General features: G+C 43.8%; 1 protein-coding gene across 6 annotated transcripts in view; it reads left to right on the top strand.

Annotated features, from left to right (window-relative positions):
- Positions 1–2,491, top strand: part of MOB2 (MOB kinase activator 2) — a 124,139-nt gene extending 121,648 nt beyond the window's left edge. For all 6 annotated transcript variants that reach the window (XM_051804097.1, XM_051804095.1, XM_051804094.1 and 3 more), the window contains exon 5: positions 1,172–2,491. In XM_051804097.1, coding sequence (XP_051660057.1) covers positions 1,172–1,482 — 311 coding nt within the window. In that variant the 3' untranslated portion in view covers positions 1,483–2,491. The remainder of the gene's footprint in view (positions 1–1,171) is intronic.
- The last annotated feature ends 12,506 nt before the right edge of the window (positions 2,492–14,997 follow it).

The raw sequence follows: 14,997 nt of genomic DNA, 5'->3' as shown, positions 1-14,997 counted from the left end.
GGGGAAATAAATTGGATTGCCAGGAGTGTGGCTTGCCTTCTTTGCCGAAAGTTCTAAGGCCTTGTCTCTCAGAGAGTTTGCAGTCTCCATTCCCTTACAAAGATTAAATAACAATGTGATTTTTAAGAGCTGAAAAGCAATAGGAAAGTAATTTTAACTCAAATTTGTATCCGATCAAGATTGCTACATGCAATGCCTTTGTTTAAGGGGAAGAAAATAGAAACCTGAAGTTATTTTTGGTTGGCCTAATCAGGACTAAAAGCAGGTGGCTTCTTGAGCCACTTCAGCAGGTAATTGGGAAACTAAGACATTACAATATAGAAAATACTAAGCTAGCAGCCTTTGCTTACAAGCAGCCTGATCTGGAAAAAGGCAGTGTCTAGTGAGACTGTGCCTAGTAAGCCAGCTGCAGTTGTCTTCTGTTTTTTTAATATTCCCAAGGTCAGCAAGGGCACTTCATGCAAGTGATTGTCTGTGAGGTCAAAGGGGCACTTTAGACCAGTAATAGACTTTGCACTGCGCATCACAGGATGGCAGGTGTTGCTTTTTTGTTTGCCTCAGTTTCACTTTCAGTGTTACTAAAGTAGTTACCGTGCAGGTACAGTACTCCAGCACTTGCTCTAGGCAAGCACAGTTTCAGCTGCCTAGATAGAGATGCCTGATAGAAGGCACCCAGTATTTCCTTCCATTTCTTTCCCATTCAATAGAGTTTCAGCAATGAAATGAGGGAAGTCGTTATGTAAAATCAGCCAAACAGCTGCACACTACCAAGGCCCGTGTACCTTGGCTTCCATTTCAGGATCTGTGAATTGGTTTCCTGGAGAAGAATTTGCCACTCCTGGACAAACTAGATAAGGACCTAGAAGAATCATTATTTTTACAGCCAGTAACAAAAAATGTAGTGGTTTTAGAGAAAAATTATACTTGCTTTGTGATCTTTGAACCCTTAGGGTTTAAAATTTAACTTCAAATGAAAATGCTTAATACCTCCTTAGATTCTTCCCCTGAATTCCTGTAAAGAAAGATGATAGGATGATAGAGGACCCTCTAGTTGTCTGCTGTATATGGTGGGCTAGTTGCTGTTACCCACAGGTCAGCCCACCCAAATGCTGCTGAGGAGCTGATGGTAAGCAGCTGGTGCTATCATGGTGTTTCTCCATCTTCCTTTCAGGCAAGGAATTCCCAAACTCATTCGAGTCCCTAGTGAAGAAGATCTGCAAGTACCTGTTCCATGTGCTGGCCCATATCTACTCCTCACACTTTAAGGAGACTTTGGCACTGGAGCTGCACGGACATTTAAACACACTCTACACACACTTTATCCTATTCATCAGGGAGTTCAACCTCGTGGACCCTAAAGAGACCACCATCATGGATGACCTCACAGAGGTCCTCTGCAGCAGCAGCGGGAGCAGCAGTAATGGGAGCGGCAATGGGAGCAGCAACAGCGCAGGAGCACAGAACCACGTGAAAGAGAGATGAGCCCTCCTACAGGATCAAAACTAACATTAAAAACAATATTATCTATTCTGTGTGTATGTGTATGTATATGTTCAGATATACATACAGACATATACAGCGATGAAAGCTGAAAGCAATGATGCTGCCACCACAGGACGCGCAGTCGTACAGGACTGTACGGAGCTTTGGGTTAATGCGCCAACTGGCGAGAAGTTGCACCAATTTTATTTTATTTTCTCTCCACTCCTCCTTTTACCTATTCAGATGGAAGATGAGTGCTGTTTTTAGAGAAGAGCCAAGCTTGAGAGTGGGGCCACTCTTGAATTTTTTGGTTGGGTTTTTTTTTGTTTGGTTGGTTGGTTGGTTTTTTGTTTTTCTTTCTTTGGTCTTGAGTGCAAGCCCTTTGGTCTTTCTAGGCTGGTGGTCCTGCCATTTAAAAATATCTATTATACTATAAGAAATAACTTTTACTTGGAAGTGGCTTAAAATGCAGGTTTGTTTGGGGTTTTTTTGGGGGGGTGGGGGTGGTTTCTTGGTTTGGTTTTACATAGACTGCCTCTTAACCCTGCCAAAAGCTCCCCCATTGAGTGCATCTTGCCCTTTGTTAGCTTGGAATGGGAAGAAACTCCTGGCTTGACTAGAGTAGCAACTAGGGGCTTGCTACGTGTTGACAGCGGGCATAATTCTCCAGTTGGCCCATCTATATGGTCAGAACGTGCAAGAGGATCCACAAGCCTTTCTGCTTATTGCTCCTACAGTATATATACTCTTTCTTCTGCTCCCCTGCCTCTTCTTTTCCCAGGCACACCTCTACAGGTAACAGGAGTAAGATCACTGCAGTCCAAAACCCGTGTGCCAGAGCCACCACCTTTTGCTTTCCATTGAACAGAGGCCCGGGGAGGGGGGGAGAAGGGTGCATTGAGTCAGTCACCGCCTGTGCTAGAAAGATGGCTGTTGGCATAAAATTATATTGTTGGCTTATTTTAGTTCATCTGTTCTATAATAATAAAAATGAATCTATCAGCCACAAGCTTTGTTTTTGTGTTTGCAGCGTCAAAACTCAGCAGACTCCACCCCTGCAGCCTCCCTCTCACCACTGAATGCTGTTGGCTCTGCTCTCAGCCAGCTTTATAAATAATGGGTTGCCTTCCACCCTGTAATCTTACATTTATAATCAATTCCTTGCTGTTTCCGGTAGCCGTGGGAACCACCTCCCCAGATAATCTGAAGATAAACAACACTTGGAGAGAAACAAGTTTCCTGTTAGTACATATATCCATTCTGCAAGTGCTGTGGGTTCCTGCATATCTTAGAGCAAATACTGTATCACAGCATCTCTGGATACGGTATTATATCGGTATTGTAGCTGGACAGTGATACCACTCTCTTTCCTTCACATTTCCACTGAATTCTTGCAGTCAGCATTGGGAAAAAGCCAAATGTTGTTCGAATTGTTCCTCTATCAGATCTGTGGCAGCCTCTGAGAACTGTTTGTTACTGGTTTTGGTCATTATCCTGGGATATATGCAGGATTATTATAACTGACCTGGCATGAATCCTAGAAGATTTTCCTGAGTGAGGTCTGTAGCTGTAGTAAAAGTCAGTAGAGAGAAGGAAAGGAGAACAAGTGCAAAGAAAAAAGTGAAAGAAAAGCACAACCAAGGGGTGAAATTTAAAAAAAAAAAAAAAAGAGGCATGAGCAGGAAAGGAGGAATAAAAAAAAGCATAATCAAGAAAAGAGCTTGTGAAATGTGCAAGAGCAACAACACATAACAAGTGTGCAAGTGAGAAAAAGAGCAATAAGTCATAAAAGTGAGCAAAAAGGCACAGGAGAAGGAAATAGAGGAGGGAAGAGAGGGAGTGAAAATAACCTCAAACTTTGTGATCTCAGGCTTGTCCTGTGTTTTTTGTCTCTGGATTGTGGGTAGCTTGCAAACGTGCCAAAATCCCGCTGGGTGCTGCTAACACAGGCTGCTCAAGAGCACTCCTTCCCCACCATGTCCTCTTGCTACAGCCTCCATATCCAGACAAATATTTCCATTCAGTCTCCAGTCATGCTGAGGTGAGCCTTTAAATTAAAATTCCCTACACCGCTGTCTGAAGGGAAAACCAGAGGTCAGCAGCAGCAGTCAGAGCAGTGCCATTTGTAAGGCCCCTCTGCTACTTGCCCTGAGAGCACACAGTAGCATTCAAGGTAAGAAACCAATAGCAAGAACAACAACTCAAACCCAAGTAATATCTGGTAATTTATGATCTACCTGTAAAAATGCATTTGCAGTTGTCTTGTCTTAAAGACCATTTAGAAGTGACATGCATTCAAGAAAGGCTTGACTTGAACAAGAGGCAGTTCAACCCTGGAAAGACTGACCTCACTACAACTCTTAATTTCCAGTCACAACACAGTGATGTCTGTATCAAAAGCAAGGGTGACTATACCTTAGCTTCCCATAGGAGAGCTGGCAGAACCTCACAGGAAGTCTGGGAACACAAGTGTTGGTGCAAAGCAGCAAACCATTAATTCATCTACCAGAGAACAGTGAAGTACCACGTTACCTCTGGAAGAGCCTGCTGTTGTTCGTGGCAGCTGTCCCGAGTTTACTCTGCAGGCATTTGATATTCCTGAAAGCACAGACACTTCATCTAGCAGGGTAATCGCTTTATATTTTACAAGCGGTTAACAAGAACACAAATAATGAATCCTATTTTAGTGTAGCCTATCTTGTTGGGTTTAGCAGTGGGAATAAGGAAAACACTGAAACAGTGCCAACACCCGTGTTCTTCTTGTCAGGAGTAAATGTTACTGTAAAGCTCAGCCTCAAGGCGTTGAGCATATTTCAGAGGTTACTGAATTACACTGTAGTAACATTAGATACAGAAGTGCCACTGAGCCTTCAAAGCTTGTCAGTGGCTTCTTGTGCTTGCGTCACTCACGACCCACACTGTAAGCACTGAGCCTGAACTCCCCTGTATCTAAAAGACAGGCTTAGGTCTTCTAACACTGAGGAAATCTTCATATTGCTGCTTTAAATGTGTTTTGTAAATTGTTCAAAGTGCTGTCAGAACAACAGAGACACCTTCAAGATGCCCCCCCACCCCCAAAGATCATGACATACCATACCATTGTTTAAGAGTTGCTAAATAAATAAGATACCCCAGAGAAATAGTTAAAAAATGTGTCTTCTAGTATTGTTTGGCTATCTACATGCACACACCCCCACTCTGCCAAACATGCCTTTTACAAGCCTTGTCTTGTCAAACTCTCAGCTTTACACCTGCAATTTCAGAATCCTTAACCAATTTTTGAGTCTAAACCTACGGCAGTGAGCACAAGCCATCACAGGGCTAAAGTCTTTCACTTAAACTCAACAATAGTCATATGTATGTTTTGTTGGATCACGTTCCTGACGTTTGGTGCTCTACACACACGACTGATGTGCTGAAGAGCTGAGGTTGCATAAATTTATAGCAAGAGTGAAATGTTATATCAAGCTGAAATTCCCCCCCTCCCCCATTTTGTCACTATCCATAAGTCTTTGAGGCTGCAGCATCCTTAGGAAATCCAAGCATAAATGCCTGTAAATACAAGTAGGAAGAACAGAATTTCTTCATACGTGCCATCTGGAATAAATACCAGCAGCAGGTAAGCAAGCACCAAGGTCAGAAGCCTGTGTCTGTTACATGGGCTGCCTCTGGCCATTCAGGGAATGGGACATTGGAACGGTGCTACCAAGTCTTCTGCACAGAGAAACAGCCACCTGTAGTTTTAACCTCAAGGCACGGAAGCTGTGTAGAGATCAGTAGACCAGCTTCACCCTAACCCTAAGGAAGGTCCTGTGTTAGCAAGCTCTAAATTGAGTAAGGCATCTTCTATTTCAGCCCAGCAAAATCAGAGCTATGCCCTTCTTCCTTGCCTGAGAATTGCAGAAAGTTACCAAGTCTGAGATCCCATAGAACACACTCATTTTATATATGAGTAACAACATTTTGACCAAAAAAGTTAAGAAACTCAACCAGAAAAGAACACATTGCTGACAAGAAGATCTGAGGAGAGAGAAAGATGTGTTCTGGCTCTGAGGTACCACCAGTTCTGGCCAATCATGTGCATACCAGGATGCTCCTGGAAGTGATCAGGAGCTAAAGGTGGATGCTGCCAGGTAACAACTGGCTCCTGCACATTAGCAGAAGACTGAAGGACTGCCACAGAAACAAGCAATCCCATAAAAGAACAAGCCAGCTTTATGAAGCTTACTAAGCACGCTGATCTCATCAAAGCCACGCTTCATCAAACAAGCCTTTGCTCACATTCACTGTGCAACTTGTCCCAGCCAATCCTTAGCTCACCATTTCAGCTGTTCACAGAAAGACTCAAACTCAGAAATACTCTTCCATTATCTAAACTGCAGACAGAGGAATAGGTTGTTGTTTTATTCTGTTCAAACCAACTGAAAAAATGAAACCAACATTTGTGTATGTAGCACAAATGGCAACACCAGGCATTTTATATCTTGCTCTACTGCCCAGTTGCTGGCAGTAGTCACAGCACAGGTTCAGTAGGGCAAAGTTATCCATGCTGCTGGCCAATACCAGTGTCTGAATATAAGCCCAATACCTGAAAGATTTCAAGGCAGATGTGGTATCTTTACATGATATAGCTGTATGCAGTATAGACAATTCCCAATATTCCCAATGCAACCAATGATACAAAGTGAGAAAAACACCAAACAGCTGGCAAAAAACCTCTCAGTGTGCTAATTCTTCTCATGGACAGAACTGTTTTGGTTGTGACAGCTGATGTGAACAATAAGACTTTTCAAAGCTAGGTTAGCATGTGACTCGGAGAAAACAGAAATTGTTGTGGCCAAGCACTCGGATGAGAGAACACTCAGAGAGCTTTGTCTGGCCAAGGGAAAAAAAAAGAAAAAAAAAGAAAAGAAAAAGGACTAGCTACACTTCTTTTTGTGTTGTCCTCTGCTAATTCTTTTCATTATATCTAAAAAGGAGGCATTAAAATACAGATGCTTTCCCATACACCAGTGCCAATAGTTAATATTCTTTCACAAAGTGGTTCAGGGTCCCTCACATAAACCTCCTCCTCCTTTTAATGGTCTTTAGGATAAATCAAAAGAAAGAGAAAGTAAAAAAAGCCTGGGCTAGACAGGCTTCGCACTCAGTGGAGACCAACCCACTGCAACATCAGTGCAGATACAGAAAGGGCAAATGCCACCTCACAGAGGATCTCAGCTTCTGTGGAAACACTGCTTCAACTTGACATCAGTAAGGCTTAGAAGACACCTGCCCCGAAGCAAGTACTGCCCTCAAGGACTGCAAAAGGAAACCTAAACAAGGAAAACAAACTGGTTCTGGACACCAGACACTAATTTAACTACCACACTAAACTTGTGGAGTAGTCCAGGGCTCCCCCAGAAGGGCTTTAATGCCAGTGCACAAGGAGTTGCAGGTGAACCCTCAGTCTGATAAAGAAAAGAAAGGCTGTGCAGCTCTCCAGCACCACATACTCATCCAGCCCTCTAAGGGCCACACAGCAGTCACAGAGTCCTGCTTCTGCTGCTTTCTGCATGGACTGAATTCCTTTAGGTAAGACTTTTACTTGAAAGCTCTAATTTCAAGCAGGAAATTTCCTTTTTTGCACTCTCTTAATTGCACTTGACAAAGTATCAAACACAAAAACCTGATTTCCATATCATTCATTCCCAAAATCATCTCAAGGAATATTTTTTCTGTTCCTAAGCTTCAAAGCTTAGGTAGAAGAGCTGCCTCTCTCACGTAAAGTCTGGTAGACAATGAAATAGCTATTAATACAGAAATTCATCCCACTTCTCTGTCTTGGCCAGCCTGAGTTTTTAATTTAGTTTTATTACATGATAATGCTGGAGCTTTTACTGTTTTTGTCGTGACAGTATGTCTGATTTTGGATGACTAAATGCAAGGGATAATTTTACTCGGCAAGGTGGAAATACACTAAAGTGCTCTGTAACAAATTTGGGGACACTGGTATTGCATACAGCCAGAATATCTACATCTGGCTAGTTATTTATTTTTATGAATAAGGAGAACCCTGTGCTTGGCTCCACTTAAAAAAGATAATCTAGAATAGGAAAGTGACATTAAATAACCCAATATTTTTACCTGAAATCTATATAAAACCTGTAACAGAAAGAACTCTGTGTTCTTTTTAGCCAGGTTTACTGACACTTAAGGTGTTAAGAAGGTTGATTTCAATCCCTGTGATTATAAAACCTGTCTTAACAGGAGTAAATACGAGAAGCAGAGGACAAGTTGTGCCTGCAGACCAGCTGTACCCACTACAGCAGAAATATGAAAACTTCAGCTACCTTGAGAACATTTTCAAGACATGCATTTGAATAATCTTACCAGTTTAAAACTGATTTAAACTGGCTTATATAAAATCTACAGAACAGATGCTGTGCTATGATCAGTGTCACAGTCTCAGCACGTGAGGAAGACTGCAGCATGGATGGCTAGTTCCTAGCAAATCTTAAAACAAGATGGGCATCAAGACCTCAATATCATCATTATTCATTTATTGTTATACAGTGACAGTCACTGTCTGCAGAAGAGCAAAGAACCAGTATTTCCTTGAATTGCATCTATTGACCCAATAAGGTTTGTGCAGGGAGTCCCTCCTTTCACCTCCCAGAGGATGACATTAGAAAGTAGACAGCAGGAAGGTAGTCAAGCACTGCAAACCAACACTTGTCAGCATCCTACTGCCAAACAGAAATCATAATTTGAAGCCAAGACACTTGGGAAGAATCATGAAATCTGTAGAGTGAAAGAAAGCAGACACACAATTCCTGGACAGGTAAGGCTCCTTCCACGTGAGATTTTCAACTACAAAGTCACTACTAGATTTCAAGATGTCCTAGTTAGGACAGCTGAGATCAGTTCATCATGGTGGGTGTAACCCAAAACTGTATTCTATAGCCTTCCATGTCATTTCCCAGAAACTAGACTATTGTTGTCAATAGACTATTCGCACCCTCTGCCCATAGAGCCTGACTCCTCAGGCTATAAACTAGGTGTTAAGAGGCCTGTGAGATAGGAGGATGTTTCTGTCCTCACACCCTTTGTGGAACTCCCCACCCTGAGGGGAGCACTGAACATTCCTGCCTGAACTGGAGGATATATAATCTTGGAGTTTTGGAACATTTTTCAACCCACTCGTGGGATCCAGAGGACGGCTGCATCTCATCGCTCTCAACCAGACTTAGACCACCACTGGACTGCGATCACCAGTTCTGGCCAGACTGCAGCAGCTCTCCCACCAGCAGGTTCTTCCCCTCTCCCTTTACTTTGGACTCAAACAGGGCCCAAGGAACACCACTTTGTTCAGGCCCCAGGGCACTGGGTTATACATTTGGGGTTTTGTGGGTTGAGACCAATTGTTTGTTTGTATTATTGTACTTACTGTATTATTTTAATAAATTGTTATTCTGACTTATAATCTCTCCTTTGAGTTGAGTTCATCCCCCTGCTGGTTAACTTTTAAACCAGCACACAAGACTTGAGGCAGATCAGTTCGAGCTCACACAAAGTCAGCTCTGAGGCACCAGAAAACTGCATGGTGTCCCCTGAATCAAAAGCAAAGCCTGGTCCCTTAAAACTGTGAGTGATTCTGAAACGGATGTGCAGCACAGAGATACGGGGTATGTTTGTACCACCCCAGCCACAAACCCCCCACTGCACACGATAATGGAAAGCCACACTTCAGACATGCTGCAGTAAACAACTGGAGATGCTCAGGGAACAATCAGTACCTGCTCTGCTCCAAGTCAAGCAGAGCCAAGCCTGAACTTCCTTGTTAAACAACTACTGGGCTCCCTGGCAAAGGGAACCGCGCTGTGCTGTGCATGCAGATGAGGCACCTCAAGCAGAGCCACTGAAGAGGGAAGGGGCATTTTCCAGACCTTCATGAAAACGCAGCCTGAGATCAGCTGTCACTGCTTTTTGCCACTCATGGTCTCACTGACCTAAGTCAGTTTGTGCTTAGGGGCCAAGTCAGGACTGGATGGACCTGGATGCTAATTTTGTGGACTCCTGCTGGCACCTGGCTGGGAGCTGGTTTGACATCTCCACAGAGACAGTCCTGCCACACACGGATGTTCATGGACCATTGCGGTGATAAGCTGCCCTGCAATCACCTTTCTTCTGCCTTACACTGAATTTAGTAACAAGACGGCAACCTTGTGAATGCAGCTAATCTTGTGGTGTAACCACTACTTGAATGTGAAAGCACAACAAATACTCCAATCCATAAAGGAATTTTGATTGGATTAGAAGCCCTCTGTACTCCATTATAATATTCCCAATGAAGGCAAAAAGCAAAACTACATCTGGAGAAGAGAGATTAAAAACGCCATTATAACTGTTTAATTATCTGTTATTACTGGATTAACATTCATTTCTGATTCAGGTGCTCCTCAGATAAATAGCTCAGGTAGTTTATAACAGCAATGCTTTACTTTGCACTGAAAGAATTCTGGCCCAAGAAGTGAAAACACAGGCTCTTTTTAAAGCCAGATGTATTCAAAATTAAGGAAGTTTAAGCAAGACTCCATCTGCCTGTCTTTTTTTCTTCCCTACTCCAAACTTTTGAACTGCTTCCTGATTTCAAGCAACCTGCAAGACAGATAGGAGTTTTAATTCAATTAGGAAGTTTTACAAGCAACACTTGAAAGGGGAGAAAGCATCTGTAAATGAACCCTTAAGTTTCCTGAGTATGGAAAAAATTGTGTCCTGCACTTCCATGTTACTAGATGCCAAAGAACCTGCACAAGAACACATACTCATAGAAGTCCCCAAAGACAAAGGGACAAAGAGCTCAGAATCACCCACAAATCACAAATGGTAAGAATTTAGCTTCCAAAAGGAGGGCACTTGTTCCACTGCTTGCACAACTGGGATAGTCTGCATGATCCAGACTTTGTCTGCAGTCTCTCAGTTGGCAGATACCACACTGGATCTTGGTGCTCTTCCACAAAAAAAGACAAGAAATGTCAAAGCAACTTTTCTTTAATTATCAAAGATAGAAATATAGCCTTTGTATCTGCAAAGAGCTAGCCCAAAGAGATGTGCTGAGAAATGAAAGAACCTGTCTTTAGGGACAGGACAGTGAGGAGATTTGCAGACCTGCTCACTGGAACGCGCTCTTGATAGGTTAAGATCTGGATTCAAGTTCCAGCCCAAGCCATAGAGTTCCTCTGAGAGAATCACTGACTTGATCTTCATCTCAGTTCCCGAATCTGCACAAAGTGGACAACAGATACCCCTTTTCCTTCTCCTTGTCACACCTACATGAAGAAAGCTGATCCTTGCTACACTATCAAAGAACAGAACAGACTTGTAGCTTTCATGTGCTACTGAAACACGTCTCTACAACACACCACAGTATTTCTCTGTCCAGATTCCTGTAGTAGTGGGCTCTACTTGACCTTTTCCTTTGAGAAGGACAGGGTTATTTATGGTTCTTCCCCTCATGCAAACAGACTCTGATGTTTAGCTGTGACTCTGTTACACCAAGACTGAATGCTGTCATCTCTCTGCAAAGCTATGTAAAAGCTACACAGGCTAGAGAGAGGCATATCCACACCTCTCTCTCCTTTCCTGCCTCTGCACAGCACCACTGACAGCAGGCAAATGATCCAGGTTGTAAAAGCCTTTAGGAAGCAAAGAGAAAAGACAGTGTCTTTGCTACTCTGTTCTCTCTGAGGAAGGGCCTGTGTTCTAGACATTGCTCTTCTCCATGCCAGCTTATCACCAGGGCATTGTACAGGGCCCAGTACAAAAGCACTGTAGCATAACTGCCTCACATCAGCAGTTGCCCACATAGCATGTAATGGGTAAACACCATATTCTGTCTCTCTACAGGATTTTTGCATGCTACAAAAGTAATCTTGTTTCTCCACTGCTCTTTTGTGGAGAGTGGAGCACCAGCTTTCTATGTCTCACTGCCATTGCCACATTAATTTGAATCCTCTCAGTCCTTTCTAATGCATAAATCACAGACATTATTGGTCCTCTTTTAAATACCAAGCAGTATAAACACGATTCCTCTTTCTCTCAGTGTTGATTTGTGTCTCAATTGCCTGAATCGACACACACAGCTCCCCCTATTGGGGCAGTGGCTATGGAAAATTCTGCACTGATACTTCCTAGGACAGGACCAGAAAGGCACACACAGTCTCCATGTGCTCATTAAAAAGATGGCCTAACCTGGCCTAAAACTGTGTTTTCCTCTGCCTCCTTTAAACCATCACTCCAGCTGATGCACTTCCCTGCTGCAAAGTGCAATGTGCTGTACGGACCCTGCGGAACACAAGGAGTCTGAGGAACTTGTCTGCATGATGATAAAAAGAGGCTGCAGAGACAGGTATTGTGTTCCTTCTGCACAGTGGGATTGAGGCCAAGCCAGAGCACAGCACGGCTTGGCTGGGGATTGCAGAGGCACGGCAAGATCTATACTCAAGCCTGAGTCTCTCCTTGTAATCATCCTCTTCTCCCTCAATGACTTGGAGATGTCAGAGTTCAGGGCTTATCTCAGGTACTACAAGCACTACAGTAACAGGGGATTTCCAGGGGATTTGAGGATTGCTTAGCTATGTTCCCACAGAACAACAGGAAGAATTTAAGTCAGCACACAAAAACCTCAGCCATGGTATCTGAACTAACCACTAGAACCACTTTCTACAGGCATGGATGGCAAGGTGCTGCAGGCAGGTTCAAAGCTGTTGGAAATCCCAACAGTTCTCTCACACCACCTGATATCCAAACAAGACCTGGTGTATCCTCAATGACTCAGCTCTCAGGTGGGGGTGTACACAGGGTAAGTACACAGCTGCACCACACAGCACTGTGCTGCAGGACAGTTTGTACTCATGCCACCAAACCTAACGGTACCAGAGGAACCTTCATCAGACAGAGAACTTGCTAGTTCTCTCTTCACCCATGTCCCCCCCGTTTGCTGCAAGGATACAAACTATATGTATGCCAGGACTTTACAGGGAGCAAGACAACCACTAGTTGCTCAGACTTGTAGTAGGTATACAGGCCCATACTGACCCATGCCGCCATTTGGCCTAGGATTCTTATTTTAAATAGTGTTTGAGTAATGTGAAAAGCTGTTACAATTTACCCTGTCAAGGAGAAAGGCACCTCCAAGCCTAGGAGTACATCTATCCTGCCTCAAATACACAGACACTTCAGCTCCTGGGAACTCTGAAGCAGGAGTGAGAGAATCAGTTCTGCAGGGATACCTGAAGCATCTGCAGACAACCTGGCTCTGGAACTGGATCCAGTTGAGCTGCATTAGCCTGGAGCTGTGCCAGTTAACAGAACTCAAGCACTTCCCACACCCAAACCAGCTCAATTACAGCAAGCTCAGGCATCTCTAAGCAAAGTGTTGTTTTCAGCCTCTCAGCAGACACATCTGCACTCTCTGCTTTTGGCACCTATGGGGAAAGCAGCAAGCTGCCTGTCCCTACTGCATGAAAAGGAGGTATCAGATTGACCAGAAGGTTTACTATCAGACACTCTGCCTTGCCTCTCCATTGCCTAGTGCAGTGATAATAAATAAGAGATCACAGAATCACAGAATGGCCTGGGTCGGAAAGGACCTTAGAGATTATCTAGTTCTGCCATGGGCAGGAACACTTTCCACTAGACCAGGCTGCTCAGAGCCTCATCCAACCTGGCCTTGAACACTGCCAGGGATGGGGCATCCACAGCTTCTCTGGGCAACCTCACCACCCTCACAGTACAGAATTTCTTTCCAGTATCTAATCTAAACCTGCCCTCTTTTAGTTTGAAGCTATTCTCCCTTGTCTTGTCACTGCATGCTCTTGCAAATAGTCTCTTTCCATCTTCCTCATAGGCTCCCATCAGGTACCTGATATTTTGCAATATTTATTATTTGGATAACAGCAGCATTTAAAGGCTGCATCAAGGCCAATGCCAAACATCACTCCTGGACTAAGCTGTAATCCTTCTTCTGAAGACATTATAGAACAGCAGACAAGCCATTTGAAGGAGACAACATACAGAGAAAGATGGTAGCATGAAGCAGCCTGACCAGCCACCAAGCTTATCAGTTTTAGGCAAAAACCAGCTCTCCCTCACACCTCTTATGCTGCACCCTCTACATTGTCGAGTGTCACAGAATACATGCACTGTCATCAGAAACATAATGAGCGCAATCTCTCTCTATATGAGAGGCAGAAACTCATGGGGCTGGCTCTCCACCTCCATCCCACAGGAGGACCCTGCTGTCCAAGAGGATTCATACTCCTCCAGACTTATTTCTAGGGCAGCAGAGAGGCTGCTATACTATTCCTAGAGCTTCCAGCACCCGACCACTCACACTGCTACATGAGAGGATCACAGAATTATAAAGGTTGGAAAAGACCTCCAAGATCGAGTCCAACCACTAACCTAACACTGCCAGGTTCACCACTAAACCATGTCCCTAGCACCACACCTACACATCTTTTAAATCCCTCCAGGGATGGTGACTCCACCACTTCCCTAGGCACTCTGTTCCAATGCCTGACAACCCTTTCCATGAAGAAGTTTTTCCTAATTTCCAACCTAAACCTCCCCTGGCATAACATGAAGTTGGTTCCTCTTGTACTAACTCATAAGTTCCCACTGATGTTCTGCAGCGTGGCTGTTCAAACCCTTGTCCTCAGTAGAGGACAAAGGAGCCTGATGCTTTCTGAAAGACCAGGTGAGAGGAAGGTTGGGTGAGATCTCACTTCTGCACTCCCACTTACAAGGACTGCTTCTACTTTCCTGCTTTCTTCTCTTGCTGTCAAACCAGACAAGATCTCAATGTATGCCTGGTCAAGATGCCGAGGACCCTGTCAGCAACTGCCGAGTCATTATTTGTACATGGATGAAAATTAAGAAAAGCAAAGAATCTGGGAGAGCAGATAAAATGCAGTATAAGAGCAGAGGAAAAATTTGGGGAGGTGAATAACAATCCTGTGCTGAAAAGGCACCTACCTATGTCATATGACAATTTAGTATCAATGTCCAGGACCTAACGGAGCAGCAAACAGATCCCATTTTGGTCAGGTCTCTCCACCATCGCAGTGTGGTCTCACACTATAAGCACTGACCCCTTCGCCACTGACTCTCAATATTGTTGCAGCACCAAGCCCTAGCAAGCTAAACTAAATCTAAATTAGAAACAAGGAAAAATAGCAACATGGACTTTTACCTCCTTCTTTGAATGCAATTCATAATTCAACCAACACAGGTCTCTGCCAAATGTGGCTTCTGGGGTCTTCCCACAGCTTGGTAACAGCCAAGAATAGGGCTGCCAGCACCTGGAAAACCACCAGCTCTGATGTGAGGCAGACTGCAGGCTGCACAGAGTCTATTTACAGCTGTAAGTTACAAACTATTTAGTCTCCCATACACACACACTTATGTTACACATTCAACACAAGGCAAGGGGCATGAAGGGAAGAGAGTTGTGCTTTCTCACATACCTGC

The sequence above is a fragment of the Manacus candei genome, unplaced genomic scaffold (assembly GCF_025592945.1).
Source record: "Manacus candei isolate 608988 ecotype Guabito, Panama unplaced genomic scaffold, ASM2559294v1 h1tg000060l, whole genome shotgun sequence".
Lineage (NCBI taxonomy): Eukaryota > Metazoa > Chordata > Aves > Passeriformes > Pipridae > Manacus > Manacus candei.
The sequence above is the reverse complement of the archived record's forward strand: the minus strand, read 5'-3'. Positions and strand labels throughout refer to the sequence as shown.